Genomic DNA, 20,920 nt, shown 5'->3' on the forward strand with positions numbered 1-20,920 from the left:
TGTGTGGGTGAGCAGTCTGTCAGGGGCACACTCGTTATAACGTGCAGCAGAAGGAATGAAGTAACCACGTGTTCATGAATCTAAGATGACCCCCCACCCCCATTAGAATCTAGACATGGAAACTTTTAAAATTGTTATAACCTTTTCTAGGTATAGAATCTAAGTATGGGGGGTGGGTCTGGAATCCCCCTTGCCATGCCCCCCCTCACAGCAGGCAAAGGGGGGGGCAGGCAGCCCCCTTGCCTTCTGCCCCTTGCATTTCCCACCCCCAAATTTCCTGCTGCCTCTTCCCCCCGCACCCTCCCAACTCTCTGCTGCTGTTCCCTCTGCACCACCCCCTTGCTGTGCCCCCCTTTATCAGATGCTGCTGGTCTCTCGTCCTTCCCAGAGCACAGCACCTGGAAGTTTAGCCCTTGCCCAGCCATGCAGTAGTATCAGTGCTGCTGAGTAGCTGGGCAAGGAAAGGAGTTCCCATGTGCTGCATGCCCAGGAGGGGAACCCAGTCCTAGCTGTACCTGGAGCTGAGCTGTGCCTGACAGAGAGGAGGGGAGAAGGTGCAGAGAAGGTGCAGGAGTCGGGAGGGGAGGATGCGGGGGTGGAAGTTGGCTGCTGTGGGTCTGACTGGCTCTGACCCAAGCTCAAGGCCCGAGTCAGCTGTAGCAGCTGCCTGCTCCGCTTACTTTGTACACAAATCTAAGATGAGAGGCTTTCCTCCCCCCCATGGGGGGAACAGTTATCTTAGATTTGAGTACATATGGTAGTTGCTCAGTTTTCAGTTAAGTGCACAGAATAAATATAACTGCAGGTAGATGATTTGTGGGCCCAGGTTCTGCAGAAAGTTAAAGATGACCTGTGCTACAGTGACAGTCCTAGAGTTAGGGGAGCAGAGGGTACTGTTACACAGCATCTTGCACAGGTGGCTAGACACAAGCACAACACCCTAGAATGTGTAATGTCTTCAGTGATGGAGAGCTCTGGTCCAAAGGAACAGTACACAGTTAATCCTCTGTTATCATGTAATCTCTGGTGGGGGAGGGAGGGGGGAGGAGATTTGTTGGTTTAATTATAAATTGTGTGTGTTGTTTAAAACCAGGATTTGAAGCCCCAGGCTTTCAGAAATGCTTATGATATTCCCCGCCACAGTCTCCTGGACCAGCTGACTAGGATGAGAACCAACCTGCTGAAAACACACAAGCTTATCCTTGGGCAGGATGAAGGTGAATAGCCATCATTCTCTTACGGTGCCTAACTCAATGGTGGTGGTGCTGAGGGGACATATCCTTTGTGCTTCATATCTGACTATGAAAGCAGCCCTCATATTTGTTCAGTTAGTATAACGCTGCCCAGTATCTCTTTGCCGGGGTGTGAATTAAAGGGGGTGTGCATCTTCTGCTTGATCTAAACTCTTCTGTACAATCACCTGTGGTGGGTGAGGATGGTGGGGTGAATGCTTTCATCATAACAGAGGGTCAGGCTAGGAAGGAGTGGGGAAAGGGCTGTGTCTGCTGAACGCAGCCTACACCCTAGACCTGTGGAGGATGAAAATGTACTAGCATGCCTTTCAGGTTATTAATGTAATATCTTAACAGTGTTCACTGAGGGTTATATTCTTCAGCATTATCCCATGCTGTAAGGAGGTGGTGACATCTGATTCTTAAGGGGTAATACTAGGGAATGAACACGCATGTGCTTAACACTAGTTGACTGGAGAATGATGTTCTTTTCCACTGCAGACTGTCTTCACAGTGTTCCTGTTGCTCAAATGGGAAATTACCAGGAGTACCTAAAGATGATGCCATCTCCCCTCCGGGAGATTGATCCAGACCAGCCAAAAAGGCTTCATACATTTGGCAATCCTTTCAAACAGGATAAGAAGGTAGGAGGGGCTGCTTTCTCTGTCCTGGATTAGATTTTTAGAGTCGTGACGTGGCTGGCTTCATAATAGTTGTTGACAGTTATGCAGTGAGGTGCATTTCTTATCCAGCTTTTAGTCTTGACCAGTTCAGTTCTTTATGTAAAGCGGTGGAGGTGGTATTCACCTTTTCTACTCTAGGAAAAGGAAGCACATGGTAACACTTTCGCTCAGCGACAATCTACTTTGAAACCAACCTTGTGCCTCTGTGAAGCAGCTAGTTTCCAAAGTGTCACCTTGTCCTACCTCCTGCCTCACTTCAGATTAACACCACCTCTTGCACATTTCTCTCTAAAATACCTTCTCTAAGAGAATTGAATGCAAAGGATCATGAGACTTTTAACACTCAAACCTTTCCATACAAAACTGGTCTCCCTTTGGGGCGCAGCCTACTTTAGATGTGTGCACATTGTGGATTTTGACAGTTAACGGAGCAAAGCCAGCTGAGCTGCATCATGGAGATGGTAGTTGTAGCTGGGAGAATTCTGTTCCAAATGAAATTGCTGGCCTCTTTTTTCAGGGTATGATGATTGATGAAGCAGATGAATTCGTCACTGGGCCTCAAAACAAAATTAAGCGTCCTGGAGAATTAAACACTCCAGCATCACTGAAGAGAAGGCGCAGCATGTCGCCTCTTCTGAGGAGACCACAGTCACCTCCTGCTACAGCTAATCATGTTGGTGGGAAGGGCCCACCATCTGCCTCGGGATCCCCGTCTTATCCAAACCTCAAAGCCACCCCAGCACATAAAGGTATGTTGGACTGCATTTCAAAGACCCGCCTGGGTTTTAGACGAAATTGCCAGTACAGGAAACCAGTGCCTGCCTGGAATAAATTTGAATGTATAAAGGGAGAGAGAGGCAAAGCTGACATCCTGGGTGCGTCTTAGCCAAAGTTCCTTGGAAGATTTAGTGTGTCCTCCTTTAGTCTGAACAAGCGGGCTATCTTTAGAGCTGGTGACCTCTTTTTTTTATTTTAAGGAATTCTGTTGTAGCCACAGTTTTCTTCCTGAAAAGCAAACTGAAAGCTTCTTGCTAAATTTTTTCATGTAGGTTTTTTCTTGACCTGAAAAAACATAATATTTTTCTTCTGAACTCATGAAAACTAAATGAATGCTGGAATGCAGGGTTTCTGGAGATGGGGTGGGGAGCGTGTGTGTGCATTTTTAATTTTTCACTAAAAATAACTAACATTTTTATGAGTCAACACCCTGGCCAGGAAGTTGAGAGACAGTACAGCACTTTTCTCCTAAAAGGCATGTTTTGGAGTAGCATAAAGTTCTAAGCTTGCTACCAGGATTTCTGGCTGATATTCTTATGCAGGAGGTCAAACTAAATCACAACAGTCACGAGGTATTAAAAGCCTTGAATTTATAGGGATTCCAAGTATAGTTTAATAGCTCAGTTCTAGGCTTTGTCCAGCAGATGACAACTAATTTTTTTTCTTCATAATCTTGCCTTTGGAGGAAAGGAAGATTTTAAACCTGATGCAAAGTCCAGTTTCAAACTTGATAACAATCCCCAGGTGCCACAGCAGTGCTATGGCCTGCATATCCTTTAGCTCTTTAAGAGGAAGCTTGTACTTTTGGCATTGATGTAAAGGAAGATTTAAAAGTATGTATGTCCAGGTTGGCTCAATAATAGATTAAGAGGAGGCAGTGGAAGTCAGGGATTTGAAGAGAGAATATGCCCAAGCAGGGAAGAAATGAAAATAGAAATGAAACACAAGACACTAAAGGGATTTTCTGGTTTTGTTCAGATTTTTGCCAGCACTTAAAGGTCCTTTCCATCTCTTGTTTGAGGGTCTGAGAGAGAATATCTTCTTCGTGCTACCTGTCACAGATTAAATCCAACTTCATTTTAACTTACAGATGCCAACAGCAATGCCATTCAGGATAGTAATGGGGAGAAGAAAGCAGAAAACTGTCAGGCACTGGACAAACAAATTGATGGCTTGTCTACACAAATGATTCCCTCTGTTCCTGCTGCTATGGTAGATGACGATCTGCTACCAAATGACTTGGACTCGCTACATGATGAATTTAATTGTTTAAGTGAAGATGGGTTGGATCATAAACCTGTTACCAATGCACTTGTGAGAGGACCTATAAATTACAGTCTACCTGCAGATGACCAAAAGCTGATGGAAGAATCCACTTCTGGACCTGTGCCAAACTTTGTGAAAATCACACCAAGTATGCTCGAGGGAAACAATGCTGATATCAAAATAAAAGTCATGAAGGAGGTTCGCAAACCTGGAAGAAGTAAGTAACACATGATCATCTTCAGTATGCACCCAGATGATCTCCTTTCTACTGCATCTCAAACTTCTTTTATCCTTCTACCTATAGCTTTGGAATAACTTTGGGTTGTTCCAATAAAGAATGATGTTTGGAGGAAATGAGTGAAGGGTTCAGATCTGAGAAGCAGCTCTTCCCCTTCTCTGTTGATCTTTGTAAGCACCAGATGTAGTATAACTTGTGCATGTACATACCTTTAAACTGTGCCACCTTATCTAACCCCACTAATTCTTGATCATAATCATTTCTTGACACTGTTTCTGTCAAGAAAACCAGATTGCTGAGATCTTTGAACTTAATGAAACTTGGTATTTTCATTATATTGCACAGCGCTGCAGTAGTTCCTTCTAAACCTTTTTCTGAGGGGGAAAGCACATATATAACTACTATGATGTGTTCTAGAACATTCTGTCACTAAAACCTTAGTTTAAACCAAGTAAAACTATTTTTGTTAAATATAGAAAGACATTGAGATCATACATGGGTAGACTTAAAAATAAACTGTGTTTGGGTCTTGCAAATCTACCAAGAACAGAACCCCAAGTTCAGGGTTTGTGGGAAAGATTTTGATAGTATCTGTAAGACCAGATGCATAGGAAATCATCTCTTCTGCTCTTGGTATTTGATTATGCTAATCCTTAGAGGCCAGAAACAGACCTTGGGTCTTGGCAGGTAAAAACCCACTTAGTTATTTTCAAATATACCTCTGCATACTTGACTATTTACGCACGGTCATGTTTTTCCCATGTGTCAGCAGTCTAATAGCAGTTCACTGCATCTACTTCGTGACTAAGAATGAATTGCCATTGCAAATTATGCCTTGGTATTTTACTAACGCTGTGAATTGTTATAAATACAGTACTTAAAATAACCAAGTACTTTACTGCAGCCTCCTTAGCTGTTAAGGTAGATCACATACAAGTTTCCCCAACTTAAGTACATTTATAGTGAGTCCACTAGTTGAAAGGACCAGTCAGCAAACTTGGTGGAGGCTGACTTGTAACACATGCTGCTAATGAAGTAAGATCTTGTGCTCTTGTTTTTCTGTTTCTAAATGCAATCTCAGGTCATCTTTGACACCTGCTAGAACTTAAACCTCAGTTGTTTAGTTGGATCTTTCTCTGCTTCCTGTTTGTTGAGGAAGCCAGCCTTAACATTTTCCAGTAAATCTGTCTTAAAATCTATGACTTACAAAATAGTTCATTCCATATATGTCACTGCTGCTTGCTTCAGAGTTCCTGAAGACAGTAATGGTTCAGGACAAAACCTCTATCCTGGCTCTGCCAGTATAACTTGTCCCAACTTTTAGTTTCATTGTTGTTGTTTTAGTCATGCATCTGAGTCATGTTGAAATATGGATCTTTTATAATGTGCTCAGGGATGAAGCTGAAACCAGGACACCATTTCACTTCTGTTCTAAACCAATCCAACTCTCATCTGTTTTTTGTTCAAGGGCTAAAATATGTATTTGTTTCGCGGTACACAATGCGTAAACTGAAAGCCAGCTGCTGAAGAAATCTTAAATCCCCTCTACACATCATTTGTGTCCCAAATAACATTAATTTTCGCATAAATGGCAAGGAGGCACCCAATTTAAGGTGCCATAAAATGGCAAACCAGCCCTGAAAGTGTTCCACATATTATGTAGAACACTTTTTTTGTTTGTTTGTTTTTTTTATGCCTGTTTTGTATGGTGCCCTAAGCTGACTGCATTGTGTTGTCCAGGGCTGCTCTGGGATTGGTGCTGACCAGTCGGCTTATTGTTGGCACCAGCCTTGGGACAGCTCCAGAGCGCATCATGGGCTTGAACCTGCCCTGGTTTGGTGCTAGGGCCAGGGCTGACAGCAGATTGTCTGCCCCAGGACTGCATCCGTTCATGCCAGGTTGCAAGCACCCACCTTACAGCTTGCTGGTGGAAGGGGAGCTCGGGATTGTGATCCCAGGTTTCCCCTGCACTGATCAGCAGAAAGGGCTTGATTGGGATTGGAGCTTGTATCCCATGGCACCTTTAAATGTACATGTGCCAGGGGCCTTAGTTTCCTTTGCAGGAATACTAATCCTAACATCTTCTTGTAGCAGGGGCCCTGTTAAATCAGCATTGAGAGCCACTGGCGGTTTGGTGTGCAGTACGCCGTCTGTATTGTGCTGCTTCGGCAGAAAAACTAGCAACAGGACACTTGAATGAAGAATGCTGCTTATTCCAGTGATAGACTGTAGCTGTTGTATAAAAATAGATTTTGGCCTTCCAGATACCAGTGTTGGTAGCATTTAATTCTAATTCTAATTCTAAAACACTTTAGGTGTACAAATAATGTCACCTTTATCTAGTGTTTTATTTAATAGGAAAAACAGTTTTGCACTCCATCTGCTGCTTTGCTTCTCCCGACCGTTAATCTGTCAAATACGGCTTCAGTAAAGATGACCTTTTTTCTTTTGTGTATACTCTTAACTAACACAGTTGTTTTGGATATTTTTTCTTAGATTATGAAAAAATCTTCACGCTTCTTGAGGAAATTCAAGGACCTATAGAAATTCAGAAATATTTCATTGAATTTGCTATCAAGGAAGCAGCAAGGTTTGTATATAGAAAATAAATGAATATGAAACCCAGATTACATGTTTTTACTGATAATTTTGATCGTGACAGTAAAATTCAGTATTTTCCAAGAAAAGTATCTTATGTGGGTTTTTTCCTACACTAGAAGAAACTACTGACTGCTTGTTTTTAGCAAGCAAGTGATTTCATAAGATGTCGTAGTGAATCCTCTTCACTTACCCTACATAAGTCTGCAGTATTGTAGACCTAAAATAGAGATGGGTCTGCAATGAAGAGAGACCCAGAGTTTTAATTGAGGTCTATCTCTCTCTCATTTTTAAAGAGTCATAATACCAGAAACACAAAATAGATCTGTCTTGTGGAAGACGCAGAGTGCTCTGGAGATGTGATTTGTATGTTGAATGGCTGATATGAAAGTCGCTGTCGTGTTGGAAGAGCAGAACCAACATTAAATTACTCCCCCTCTCTTTCTCAGGTTTAAAAAGCGGGTCTTAATACAACACTTAGAGAGAATACTAGAGGAAATAGAGTTCAACAGCCTGCCCAACAGAGTTAATCATGTCAGCAGTAGATAATAGTGTCCCAGCAAGACAGGACGGACCAGGGAGGAGTCTGCTGTGCCGCAGAAGAGTGGAAGAGGACGTGGCTGCTGCCCTCACCATCCTGGCAGTCAAGCGATTTCTCTGTCAGTCTGAGAAGAAGCAGTGGAGCTTTAACTTTAAGAACCTCTATCGGCAGAAGCTGAGCTGTAACCCTAAGGGTTTGCTATGAAAGGTGTGGCTTTTTCCCTGTGGAGGGTGCTATTCGCTCAACAGCCTGAAGAAAATAACCATTGCTGCCCCTCCTGCAGGTGATGAGAATTTACTCATTTGAACATTGTCATGATAGACACTTACGTGCTATAGGCAGCAGGTTGCATTAACCCGGGGCACAGTCGAATGCACACACTGTCTGTCTGCACTCTTTGGAAAGATCCTGTGTGTTCCAAAAACAAAAAAAAAACCCTCCCAAAAACACCCGCGTGGTAATATTGCATGTTGCCACCGCAGAAACGAGGGTCCTATTCCCAAGAACTACTAGCCATGCCGTTAAGCTTGAGTTTCAGTGTAGATTGAATGAGAATAAAGAAACTGCTATTCTGTGTTAATGAAAGCTAAAGACAGCCCTGTGACTGTTACCACCTGATGGTCACTAAACAATCTACCTCAGACTCTCTTCTGTTTTGTCTACAGACATTATGAAAGTGCACCTGAGGGCTTCCCAGGTCCCCGACTTCAGTTCTCTTTCATCCTGTGAAGAGGACGGAGATTCTTCAGGTGGCCTTGGCACACGCTGTGCTTTGGAAGCACTAAAAGGAAACGCTTTAAAAACAAAACAAAACAAAAAACCTGTATTTTAATGTTCATATGAAAGAGATTATTTTGAACAGTATTGTTACCAGATCACTAGTTTGATATTTTAACTGTATAAAGATTTTTGGAACATATGTATATACAAAATAAACAGTTTTATTAATTTTTAATAAGTGCATAATCCGAGGAGTCTGTAGCGAGAAGTGTTGGTTCCTCTGATTGCCTGTTACAAACGGAGAACAGTAATCTTAGGAGAGCCATCCAGTGATGTGCCTACTCAGTGTAAAATCCTAGGAACACTAACCAGAAATTTGTTATTTTTTTTTCCTTTTCTCCCCCCCCCCACAGATCACAGAAAAGCTGAATTTGCATATGATTCACGGTTTCTTGAAATCAAGTGTTTTCTGACCATCTAGTTCAAACAAGTAAAGCCTGCCTCAAGTTTAAGCCAAGTGAGGTTATGTTCTTTTAGTGTGTTAGACGCATTGTTGCCGCAAGTTATTCAAAGCTTTACTTACCCAATTGAGTAGCATCTCCCCATCTTGTTTCATGTTTATAAATGGCTGCATTTGGACAAAAACTATTAAAAACGCAAAGCCGATGGATCTAAGAAGACTGTACAGACGGGTGAAACGTTTGGCCTAAATAGACATGCTGATAGTAGGTGGCCTGTACCCCAACAGCAGGGTTAGGAGTTTGGTTATGAAGTAGGAGCACGCAATTCTACTTGTGCAGGATAGTTCTGTGTTGAAGATCAGCTGAAGTAGATGAGTTCATCTTAAGCGAGCTATGTACCTTAATTCCCTCAGCAGCGTCTGGTCAGCATGGCACAATGTGAAATGGATTTCAGCCACTAGGTTGTTTTTGGTTTTGTGTCTTTGGTTTTTAAGCCGAGAGGAACAAGGAACGTACTTAAGGTTTGCTTTTTCCCCTGTCGTCCTTTAACAGGGTGCATTCTTGGATACCTGTTCCTTCCTCTCCACTCAAAGATGCAAGCTGACTGTTGAGACAAGCTCATGCAGGGCTCATCTTTCTTACAGTAAATGAGTTGATTTTAAACACCCCATCTCCTGCCCTTCTTGGGGGCAACAGTAGCTGAATACCTACTGTAATGGTTTCCTCCCGTCTTGCAGGGTGGGGCAGATTCCTCCCTTCAGCATCCTTTGCTGGGGGATTATCTTCGTGGCAGAACTTGAGTTCCTTAGACCTTACTGGGAGAAACTGGATGACAACAGATTAGGTCTTGACTGCAATGAGAAATAGCCAATCGGCTTGCCGCTCTTGTTCGAATTGCATGTGGAACTGGCTGGATACATCCTTCAATCTAGTTTTGCTGTCAGAGATGGGGTGGTGAGAGTCTGGATAGGAAGGTTAAGGGAAAGTGTTTCCCCTTTGCAGGAGAAAAGCCAGGCAGCTGAGTTAGGGGCAGAATTTTCCAGGAAAGTGGTTGAACACGGCACCTTCCACAGAAAACGCTGTACTAATGGAGGCCTTAAAGAAAAACAAATGAGTAGGAGAAATCACATTCAGCTGAGCATCCAGAAGACCTACAGCTTTAGCTTGTCACTCTGGAGCGACTAATGAGAGACATGCCAGCATGTTTAAGGAAATAAAAGGCAGAACTGGCCTGGGCACCTGATCTGTGCTACCTGTTGCTATAAAAAACTCGAATGCTTGCTGGGGCAGGGGAGAAAATGGTGAGATCCTGAAGACCAACTGGCCTGGCAGGGGGGGCCACAGTACAGAGACACCCTGAGCGTCACTCCATGTTTGCTGTATGAAATTGGGGTAGATGGGAGAGGGTGAGAGTTGGACCCTCCACTCTAACTAGAGTATGCGACCTCAGAAGCAGCAGCTGCATGCTGGAGGGAAACTACATAGGTGTAGGCCTACGTGAATCTCTAAGCAATATCGTGATAGTCTTCAAGCAACAGACTGGGAACCCTGGCCAGGACACACAATAAGGAAATGGATGTTGGCAAACTGCAACCGCTTTTGGCTATTGTAGGACCCTGGAGCTCCTCACTGGATTGGAATAAGGTGCACGTTTAAAGTGAAATAATGTTGGGGTGGGAAAGGTCTGTTAACTTTGCCACGTGGTAAACAAGCCAGGCTTTGAAAAAACCTGACTAGCTGTTTGGCAGTTTGCTGCTGAATAATCTGATCTTTTTTGCATTTCCTGGCCTTTTTTGTTTTTGATTTTGTTTTGTATGAACTCTTTTTGGTCTTAAACTCTTGGTGCTTTTCCTTTCACAAAGATGACTAAAGTCCTGTTACTAATTGGGGGGTAGCTACCTACAGCAGATGCTCATTTGTGCACGCTGTAGTTGTAAACTTCCAAGAATTGGTTCTTACCCAAGCCCAGTTAGCACTTGGAAAAGTCCCAAACCCGCCAGGATTAAAGCTAAGCTCAATGGAGCTAAGGTTTTGTTAGTCACTGAGGATCACATCTGTGATGCACTTGAGCGTATGAAGAGCCAGCACTTGTGAACAGCCCGTTCCTCTCCCCCAGTGCATTGAGAGAAAAGCAGTTGGTTGGAATTGTCTCCTTGCTACAAATAAATCATCCTTGGGAAGCTTCATTTTAAAAAAGGGCCTTTGCCAAAAGGCAGGAACAAGTGGAGGCATTTATAACAAGCTATGAGTCCCTATTTTGAAGAACCTGCAGCATGAGCTCAGCTAAAGAGAGTATCCAGGACTGCGAATAATCGAGCCCTGTGGATTGAGACCGCGAAGAGAGGTGTGAGCTGTTTTATGAATGAATTGAAGGAAGTATACTCAGTCCCCAGTCATAGAAGAGTCTTGCTCCATGTCTGAGGGAAGAGTTCACTCCAGCTCGCATGGAGAAAGCATCTGTGCACCCTTGCTGGGGGTAGAACCAGGCAGAGGGGAAGTGCAGGGGTCACAGGTTGTGCATTAAACCCCGATCCGCTGAGCTGACGTGGAGGATTTTGCTCCTCAGGCCCTTCCTGCAGGGAAGGGAAACTGCTGTACTGCATGAGTGTTTAAGAGCAGTTTTGCAGCTGTGACTAAGGCGAACCACAGGTGCAGCAGGCGTTACCGGAAAGTTTACGAAGTGTCCAGCCCCAGCTTAACTCCATTCCTTTTGTCTACTTGTGAGATCCCTTTGTTTTATTTTTGCTGTGAAACCTTCATTATTGGGGGTTGTGCAAAGGTAGCTCCTGTGCAATGGCAGTGACAGCCATGCTGCATTCCTCCTGCTGTGTCTGTCGAGCAGACGGGAAGGGTGGCTGATCCAGGAGAGAGCTGGGAGCAAGAGCAGTGGCTGCTGGGCAGCTGCATCGCTCTGATACTTTAGTGCTCTCTTAAAAATAAGTGACGGGCCACTTGTTGGCGCTAGAGTCATGGGTCTGATGCCTGCTGCACCAGGCCGCTTGGAAGGGCAGTGGGTCAAGTTTTTGTAGCTTTGTCAGAAAAGTCTTGGGTTGAAACTTTTCACTTGTGGATGCAGCAGAAGAGTGGTTGCAATGCCTCGGATGTGAGCAGCCAGTTGGGCCCCATGCTGCTGGGCTTGCTAGGGTGGGGGGTCAATAGCACCACTTCAATAAAACCTCTACTGTGATCTGCAAGGGCTGGCAGCTCCAAAGTGCACTTGGTAAATTTGGGGTGCTGTTACCCTAGCTGCAAACCAAGACCAACGGAGTAGCTTGCTCTAGATACCAGCGAGGTGAGGAGGGCACAAGCAGCTAGCAGCCAGGTGTTTGAGTCCCTCCACATGCTGCTTCGGACGGTCTTGGACAAGTCGCTTGGTCTGCTAGCAAGCACTTATAAGACTCCCACTGTTGTGGCTACTGATTGCAGTGGGGGAATTAGCAGGGCCTCTAGGTGCCTGCTGACGTGTTAATAATCACCTCATCCTAATAGAAGCAGGGCTGAACAGCCCTGCCAGCTACCCTGAGCCCTGCGTAGATAACGACTCCTTGTCTGAGCAACTGAACAGCAGGTGACAACTGGGCAGCTCTTGCAAAGTATTTGCATGCAGCAAAGCAAGTGTTGGAGGTGCCTGTTTGTACAACGCTGGCTGACATAAGCAGGCATCAAAGGTTTCATTACAGGCTGGAAAGCAGCTTGGTTGGATCAAGGGCCAACCTGAGTGTGTGAATGGGCTGTGTTCCTACAGAGTTCTCCAAGCTCTCCTGGGACCAGGTTCACTTCTGCGAGGACATTGGCATTAGGAAAACTTTCCCCCTCCATCCTCAGTGCTGCTTTTGTGGTGTTGGTCACGTGCTGCTCTGAGCTGTCTGGCACGCTTGGCTTTCCCTTGCGGAGGGATTGCATCCTGGCACTGCCCAGTCGGCTGAGCTCAGACGTGTGGTTGCAGAAAGCAGGTTGTTGGAGACTGGAGTAGCATTGGGCTGCATTTGTGCAAGTGTATTTTTTTCCCCTTGATGCTGGTGTGTGGTTAGAAAGTCTGGGTAAGAATGAGGGCGAGGGTTGTTTGTGTGGATTGCAAGCCAAGTTGATCAGGATTCAGTATTGTGGTCTGTTTTGAGCTGCTAGTCTATGTTGTGGGCACTTTGGGAAAGGGAGAGGCTCAGTAAACAGGACAGTGGAAAAAGCTATGAATCAGCCTCCTGAAAAGTGATAAGTGCAGTGTTGAGCACAGGCCATAACAGCGCAGCGGCAAGGTCCCAGCTGTGGAGAGGCAGATGGGCTCTTCCCAAGCTCTGATCTTTGCCATACGGTAAAGCACACAGCTGGCTTGTTCTTGTTCAGCAGTGGGTCTGACGGCGGCCTGGACCTCCAGGTGCTGCAGAACGAGGGATTGGGGCTGTGTCAGTCTGGCTGCTGTCAGTGCTTTGTGCATAGAGTCCATCTATGCTCAGCACACTGTAGGTGACAGATAGTCCCACGGCCGCCCTGACGAGCTCTCCTGGAGATGGACAACTTGAAGCCAGCCCTTTCACCCAGCACAGCAGCTGCAGCAGAGGCCTGGTCTTGGTGGCTGGAGCATTAGCTGTGGTGGGAAAGTGCCGTAAGTCCTCAACAAGCCAGAGGATAAGAGCTCCGTTGGGGCTAGGCACGCGCGCTGGCTGGTGCCGCGGCTGCTACAACCTCCCCAGTGGAGCTCGCAGGGGCAGCCCCATCCGATGAGCGACTGGGCTGGCGGCCCCAGGAGAGAGGCTTGGGTGGGCAGTGGCAGAGCAGGCCAGCGGCATGATTGTTCCTAACCCAAGAGCTGCCCTTAGGGGTGCTTCAAAGGTGATGCCCCATGTCTGGCTGGCTGCATCTCGGGGAAGCTGTCCCTGCCTGGCAACTTTCCTCTAGCCAGGGGGCTTGGTGACAGGCCTTGACCCCCAAACTTGCCCCATCTGTGCCGTCAGGATTGTGCTTGGCTAGTTTGCACTGGCAAGGGGTGAAGGTGAGCTGGTGTCGCCATCCCCGGGCTTGTGTTCTGCTCTGTCCTGGCTGCGTGGGTGCGCAGTACTTGTGCAGAGCCTGGTGTAGACGGGACCAGGCGGGCAGCGCCGCAATCATTAAGGCAGGAAGGCCCCGGGAGGTTGGGAGAAGCCCCTCTGGGCCTCTGCACCTGAAGTCCAACTTGGCTCTAGACCCAGGCATGGTCGCCCACCCAGTCCACTCCCTCTGCCACGGCCTGGGGCCACTTCCCCTCCCCTGGCAGTTACTCAGCTGGGCCTGGGGTCTTTCTCCCTGGCACCCGCAGCATGGGAATACTGGAGCAGCAGGACCTGGCCTGTCTCAGCCCCTTGCTGTGGAGGTGGCTGGCATCGATGGGCTCTTGGCTTGAAGGGCATTGTAGGATGGTGGGGTGGAGGTTCGGGCTGTGTGCTGAGATAGTGGTGACCACCACACTCACCTTGCTCAGGCTAAACGTGCCCCGAGCCAGTCCCCTTTTGGCCCTTGGTCCCTGCCCCAGCCAGCAGCACCTGAGCCCTGGGGGTGGTTTGGCAACGTCCCCCCTAGGGATGGGCGAGCTGCTGGTGCCTGTGGTGTGGGCCAGGCAGGCTCGTTTGTTGGCACATCAGTCTCCCATTTGGTCTGTGCTCATGCTAGGATGATATGGGCTCCAGGCTATGGCTGCGGGGGTATCACCAATCGTTGTGGGAGCAGTGCAGGCCCTGGGGTGGGGGGGAAGATCCCTGCCAGTGGCTTGGGGCCCCTGCCCAACAGGTACTGCCATCTCTGGGCAGAAGCTGGAGTTTGGCAGGGCCCCAGCTGGCTTGGCCTGCACAGGAGGGAGAAGCTGCTACATGAGCCAGAGTTGGCCCTGAGGCCACAGGCAGCCAGTGCCCTCCTCCATGTCGCGGGTCTGCTTCCCCACGTGGAGTTGGAGCTGGGACCTGGCCTCTGCTCTGCTCACTCCTCTTGTGCCTGCAGCCATGCGGCATGGGCGGTATTGGCCTCTGCCTCTCCCGGGAGCTGCCAGCACCCTCCTCCAGCCCTAAGACTGCTGTAGCCCTGCCAGAGCTGCAGCCATCTGGTCAGGCCCGTGGCTCCATCCTCGTGTCTCGTGCTTGCAGTGCCTGCACCATCAGCTGCTCGGGCTGGCACTGTGACTGGATCTGATGAGGTGAGAGGTTCCCCAGACTGCTGTGTACCCGAAACCAGGGGCCAACGGTCTGGCTGTCGAGTGGTTTTCCAGCCAGGAAGTGGCCAGACGTAGCCAAGCTGGCGGGGGGTGTCTGTGCTGGGACTTCTGGCTGTGCAGGTGCCAGGAGACCACAGGGATAGAAGGGGAGGCAGGAGTGGGTATGAAAACCTGCGTGCCCGTGACCTGCAGCGTCCCACCAGGGTCAGGCCTAGAAGGAGCCCAGAGGGAGCCCTGCCAGGCTGCAGGGGCTGAGTCATGCAGCTGCCACTTGGCTGTGTTAATGCTCAATATAGCTCTTCCCCTCTTCCCCCCCTGCTACAAGGCCTCTGCCAGTCTTGCAGCCACCAGCTCACCACAAGCAGGAAGCTGTGGCTCGGTGAGGCCAGGGGGGAGCCTGAGCGTACGTCCAGATGAGAAGCATGTGGGTGCCAGCTGCTGAACATGAGAGGGGACTTGGCCCTCTGCCTGTGCCCTCAAAAGTAGTGGCTTTCTGCAGCTCCCCCGTGCATTGGGCCCAGCCGCAGGGAAGAGCAGCTCCTCTGCTGCAGCGCTGTTGCCCTGGCTAGGGCAGGGGGATCTCGCTGTTGCTGCAGGTTGTGCATAGCTGATGCAGCAGGTCCTCAAGCTGTTTTAGGCTGGAACCACAGATCTTATTGTGAGCCTGCTGCTGTGTGTGTGGCTGTTTCCTCAGCACCAGGGTTTCTGCAATGCCTGTGTCTGCATTGGACTTGCCCCAGATGCAAGGGGCAATCCAACAGGGATGGGAAGCCTCTTGGCACTGCGTACTAAAAATAACCCCCCAGGTGAGGAACCTCCCAGCTGCCTTGTGTCGCCTCGCACTGGAGCCACAGCTCCAGCTCTGCTTTGCTCCCCCCTTCTCTGGAGACCATCAGCAGAGTCTCAGCTGTGACAACCAGGCTTGGAAAGCAAGCAGGTGGATGAGGAGTTGGGGTGCAGAAAGGTGTAGGAATTTGGGTCTGTTTTGAGACTGACTTGGGCCAGCTGGGCTGGGCAGAGGTGTGCACTTCAGCACCTGGTCTTGGCCTTGTTTGCTGATTGACAGCAGCCTGGGGTGACCTTGGCTCACCTGTTGCTCTACAGGGGTAGAAAGGAGGGGAAAGAGAGAGCATCGTCATGCAGATGCTCTTCTGGAGTCCGAGGCCCAGGGTGCTGCTTGGTACCGGATGGAGCAGGCTCTGCAGGGGCCAGGCCCATGCATGTAGCAGCGAGGGTGCCCTCACTTTGCAGCACTGGCGCGAGGGCCTCTGGTGCTTGCCGCAGGTCAGGAGCTCAACAGTGGAAAGCATACAGGAACCAGCAAGGCTGAAGTGTGACCCCATCTTCTTCACAACCCTCATGCTCATGATTGCCCCTGCGTGGTTTTTTTGCCCATTGTACATAGAGGGCAATGAGCATGGGGTCCTGCTACTCGATTCCAGCCTGAGCTGGTGTCTTCTCCAGTGCAGCGAAGCTGTGGCAGGATCCCTTCCCCCCTACAAGAAGCTGCGAGCAGGACCTTGCACCTCGCTGGGACTGTTCTTCATTAAGGACAAGAACGATTTACACACTAACCCATGTTGCTAATGGTAAATAACCACATAACCATTTAGACAGTCACAGAGCTCTGAAGTCCACAGGCAACCCGGTGGGCAGGCCCAGGACTTATCGCACGTAGAAGCTGGCTTCACTGCTGTGACATTCATGTCACTGTGATGCTTTCTCTGACTCCCACAGCCACCCAGGCGTGGCCAGCGCCCCAAGGCAGAGACGGGGCAGGGGCATGAGGACAAATGCCTCTACTGAAATGGGTCAGGCACCTGACCTGGCGGCAACACTGTGTGGGAGAGGTACAAGAGAAATGACTCCCAGCAGCTCCATCAGGGTAGCAGTTCTTTATTGGATATTTGCAAGATAAGAAAAAAAAGTTATTTGTACAGCTTGGTGAGACAACAGTTGCCAAAGAGCAAGGCTACTCCTTGTGCAATTAACTGGCCAGAGGCAGCTGCCATGGCATAGCAGGCTCCTGAGCCACAGCACAAGATGGGGACAGCTTGCTTGGAGCATGACTCCAGGCTTCATGCAGCACTGTCTGTGCTGGGTGGCTCTATGCAGCCCAAGGGGCTCCCTAGATGTTAGCGAGCAAGTAGCCTTGCTCTCAGGCCTTTTGCAAATGGTAGGCTGCCAAATGAAATTAAAAGGCCTGCCACACAGTGAGTGGTGCCTTGCCTGTGCCCACTTGCCCCTCCTTTCCCTAACTCAGAGCTCCTCCACAGCTAGCTGGGGCATGCTGCCCATTGGGAATGCACAGCCATCTTCACTGTGGCTCCAGGGCCAAAGTGGCTCTGCTTGACAAGAGAAATGAGCTGAACATGGGCTGCAGTTGAACTCAGCATCTGAGACGTGCCACTGTCCTTGGGTCATCTGCAATGCCCATGGTGCAAAATAACTGTGGAGCAGCTGCTGCTGCAGCTAGGGGCCCCTTCTGAATGTCTAACTGAACCCAAGGACCTGGCTGTGGGAAACTGCCTCTCAGCTAGCCCTAGAGCAGTCATCTATCCTTGCTCTCAGCGCTGTTCTTGGGAGGGGAACACTAACTGTGGGCATTCTGCTTGCCCTGGGGGCTTCCCAAGCAGTTGGGTCTTAACCCTCCTGCATGGCTGGTGGGCTAGAACGGGCAGGGAATGCTTTTACCTAAACATCCACCTAGTGAAAAGGCTGAGTGCCTGTGGGAGGGTGCGGTGGCATCAAAGCAGCCTGGATTCTAGTTGGACCTCTACAGTGCCTCCATGCAGTCTCAGGCATGCCACAGGCACAGAAGAGTGGTTTTCAGTTAGCCTCACCATGCAGGCCTGGGTCAAACATAAGGGCAGCTGCACCCCTCTGAGAACACCGACCCCCCCAACAAGGTTGTTGTGAAATCACCAAATGGCTCCAAAGTAAAACAAAATGCTCTTACTTCAGTGAAAGGTCCAGCAGGCAAGGCTGGGGCAGTCGCATTGGGACACAGCTGCCCTTGCTATGCTAACCCCAGCAGGGACCTGGCCCAGGAACACGCTTTTGGCTTGCTAATGGGGATGCTCATCTCCATGCCCTACTTACATCCATACCAAGATGACTCTGGAGCTTGCATGGTGGTATTTTAAGGTACTGAAACATTACTCAGCCATTTGGTAAATGCTCCTGCATATACAAGCAAAGAGAACAATACAAATACAGCAGATAAACAGGTTGAACATGTTAGATCATCCCAACAGAAATGAATGCCTCCCTCGCACACGTACAGATATCTCTGGGGTACGTTCAGCAAGACTGTCTACATCTGACAACAGAGAAGGGTAACAAGAAAAGAACCCGAGAATGGGAAGTTAGAAAACATTATGGCTGCCACTTTTCAGCACTGCAAGAGAACAAAAAACAAAGACAAGCATCATTTCATCTCCCAAACTTGCATCCAAAGGTGCATCTTAGCTTTCCAAGGAGCAGGAGGCCGCCCACATTCTCTCCCCTTTTTCAAGCTCCATTAACAATGCAATGCACCATATCTCTGAAGGAGTTCTGCCAACCGTAGTGCAAGCAAACCACAAAAACAAATAGCATTAGAACGTTCCCTCTTGTCAAAGTGAATTAATTGCTATAGAAACTCATTTGCTGTTTGCTAAAGGTAAGATTGGTTTTAACTGAGAAATCAAATTTAACATCGTTTAATGTATGAAAGTTTGAAAAGGTGTTTCACAGCATAATTGTAGCAATAACTTACACTGCATTGCCAATTCACAATTCAGTTATTTTCGTTAACAGTGTACAAAGAAGGTCCTTAGTTATATATATTTATATATATACACATATATTTTATAAAGTCTGGAAGATCAATATAAATACTGCTCCAGAAATTAAAAAAAGTGTTTACATCCCCAACTCCAATATTACAGCTTAGCGTCCTGTTCTAGGATTAGAATCTGTAAAAATGTTAACGGCGCAGAGGTTCAAGTTTTCGAAACTTCAGTGATGAGCTGGATGATAAAGCATCTTGATTTGAAGAAGAATTCGCTGTGTCTGGGGACTGGAACAACACTCTACCACGATGATTAAATACATAAAAGGACGGATGGTTCCTTAATGTGTCAAATGTCCTTTAAAAATAAATTTGAAATATTAAATTAACATTTGCTTTAGAATGGTCATTTTATAACAATTGCCTGAAAGTCCCTGGGGTTTTCTTACACCGCAGTGCTTATATATTTTTCTCCCTTATTTCTTACTTATTACGCAGTTTTCCTATGGCAGCAGCTGAGAAGCTAGAGGGACAAGATTAACACCACTTGACACAGGAACAAGCTACATAGCTACAGCTTCTGTCTTTACTGTTTGCTCTGTACAAGTCTGCCAACTACCATGTTCAGTTACCAAATTCCTCTACTTTGGACCATACCTTAGCTAAAATCTCTACTCATGCCTTTGTACTGATTGTCTTCTATGTGCACAGATTTCTTACTGCATCGCAACATGGGACTCCTGGGTAGTGCTGCGGTGCATGGTTTCACCCAAGTCTGGTGTTACCCAGACAGCTGTAGCTCCAGAACGCAGGCCTCCTCCAGCTTGCCCTCTACCTCAAACTCCCTCAAGTGCTGAGACAGTGGGAAAAGAATGTTCTCTAAGATCTGCCTATTCCCTTCACTGCTCCATCTACCTGACACAGAGGGTTGGGGGAAAGAAGAGAAAGCATGTCCCAGTCATTTGTCTTGCCTTGCCATATCTGGCATGGCAGACACTGTAATGGTGGGGGACAGGCAGCTACTGGTACCGCTACAGTAAACCTCTACAGAGGTGTTGGGCAGAGGAAAACCAGCCTGACGTGGCTGCCTCAGGGAGTGTGCTGTGAAATGTGCAGGCACCAAGCATGTGAACCAACTTACTTATTTTTTAGCTCTGAAGTGGCATCCATGTCTCTAAATTCTCCTGCAATATGTACTATTCCATAGCAGGTCACTGCGAAGGCCAGCAGTGTCTGAAGAACTATCTGCAACACAAAAGCCATCCCATGCATGAGACACTACAGCCTGCACACCCTTGCTCTTCATTCGTGCAAAGTACTATTTAGAGGTAAGCAACCAACCTCATCCCCACTGCAGAGAGAGCAGGAACTGAGGCACAGAGACATTTAAATAACTCTCCCAGGGCAGCACTGCTATGTGTTGGCAGAGCTTGGTCTGTACCCTACACGCTAGTTTGATCCATGTGGTGGGGTTCTTGGGGAAGATGCTGTATTCCTCTGAGCACTGTTCTGTGCGCTTGCAAATGCAAGTTAGTGGCTGCATGCTTTCTCCAGGGATGGCAATGGGACACTACTACTTTCTCTCCTCCCTCCTGCTTTCTTGACTTCATTTTTTTTCATGTCACCAATATTAAGAAATAAGAAAACTAATGCCCTGAAGCGGGCTGTGCCAGGGCGAGGCCAGCCCAGAAGAGTATTGATCAAGGTGATGTCAGCTGGCCAAGCCAGAGGGAGGCAGGCATTTGTGCTGCAGAGAGCAGGACTGAACAGGAGGACATTCCACAGCTTTAACTCTAAGGCCTGGAATTACTGGATGAGGTGCTCCAGCCACTGTGGTAGCAAAGGGGAGGAAAGTCCAGCTTGGGAATCTGTCTCTGTCTGACTGGCACCCTTTGCAAGCACTGTAACACCTTCCTGGAAGCTGAGGCTGGTAGTGAGATGTCTGTCTGCAGATAAGAATCCAGAGGAATGTGCAGTTAAAATCCCATTAAAAAGACAGAAACACAGGAGAGAAAGCTAGGACCAAACTGTGTGGTTACTCTTAACCCTTTCACCCTGCTGAAACCATCCAACTTACATCTATTGGCAACGTTTCATCTTCCTTTTCTGTTAACCTCATGTAGGAGCGATCTACAAAACAGAGGCATTGGTACGTTAGTAATGTTTAAGGGACATTCTTCACGGCAGAACTATCTGTAGCAGCCAATTCAAGTAAGCTCCAGGACTCCTTGTTATGCCCTAGAATAAAGAGTTCATGCATGTCTGCTGTACCTAGCTTTGTTCCCACATCCTCTGCTTCAGATAGCATCTTTGACCTGCCTCGACAAACAATTTCACTTTTTCCTTCCTGCAAGAGTGCTGGTAAACCGAAGTGCCTGGTTTTGTACTGTGCACTTGCAGCCCACGGGCTCCCCACCAGTGCAGGCCACAGCCCCCGGGGGGGGGGGGGGGGGG

General features: G+C 47.9%; 2 protein-coding genes across 5 annotated transcripts in view; one reads left to right on the forward strand and one right to left on the reverse strand.

Moving 5' to 3' along the window:
- LOC109300599 (integrator complex subunit 6-like) overlaps positions 1–8,153 on the forward strand; it is a 27,807-nt gene extending 19,654 nt beyond the window's left edge. For 2 of the 4 annotated variants that reach the window (XR_002098274.1, XR_002098275.1), the window contains 7 exons: positions 1,094–1,217; positions 1,734–1,876; positions 2,433–2,664; positions 3,783–4,175; positions 6,693–6,786; positions 7,244–7,618; positions 8,001–8,153. Coding sequence is in view for 2 of the 4 variants with exons in the window: in XM_019521305.1 (XP_019376850.1) it covers positions 1,094–1,217; positions 1,734–1,876; positions 2,433–2,664; positions 3,783–4,175; positions 6,693–6,786; positions 7,244–7,343 (1,086 nt within the window). In the remaining 2 variants the exon portion in view is untranslated. Of the gene's footprint in view, positions 1–1,093; positions 1,218–1,733; positions 1,877–2,432; positions 2,665–3,782; positions 4,176–6,692; positions 6,787–7,243 lie in introns of all 4 variants that reach the window. The other 2 variants (XM_019521305.1, XM_019521306.1) reach the window with 2 other exon arrangements.
- Positions 8,154–16,567: 8,414 nt separating this feature from the next.
- MMGT1 (membrane magnesium transporter 1) overlaps positions 16,568–20,920 on the reverse strand; it is a 6,473-nt gene continuing 2,120 nt past the window's right edge. The window contains exons 2-4 of the mRNA XM_019521307.1: positions 20,544–20,596; positions 19,608–19,711; positions 16,568–18,824 (exon numbers count right to left, since the gene is read on the reverse strand). Of these exons, the coding sequence (XP_019376852.1) occupies positions 18,662–18,824; positions 19,608–19,711; positions 20,544–20,596 (320 nt within the window). The 3' untranslated portion in view covers positions 16,568–18,661. The remainder of the gene's footprint in view (positions 18,825–19,607; positions 19,712–20,543; positions 20,597–20,920) is intronic.

The sequence above is a fragment of the Gavialis gangeticus genome, unplaced genomic scaffold (assembly GCF_001723915.1).
Source record: "Gavialis gangeticus isolate Ggan-Ray unplaced genomic scaffold, GavGan_comp1, whole genome shotgun sequence".
Taxonomy (NCBI): Eukaryota; Metazoa; Chordata; order Crocodylia; family Gavialidae; genus Gavialis; species Gavialis gangeticus.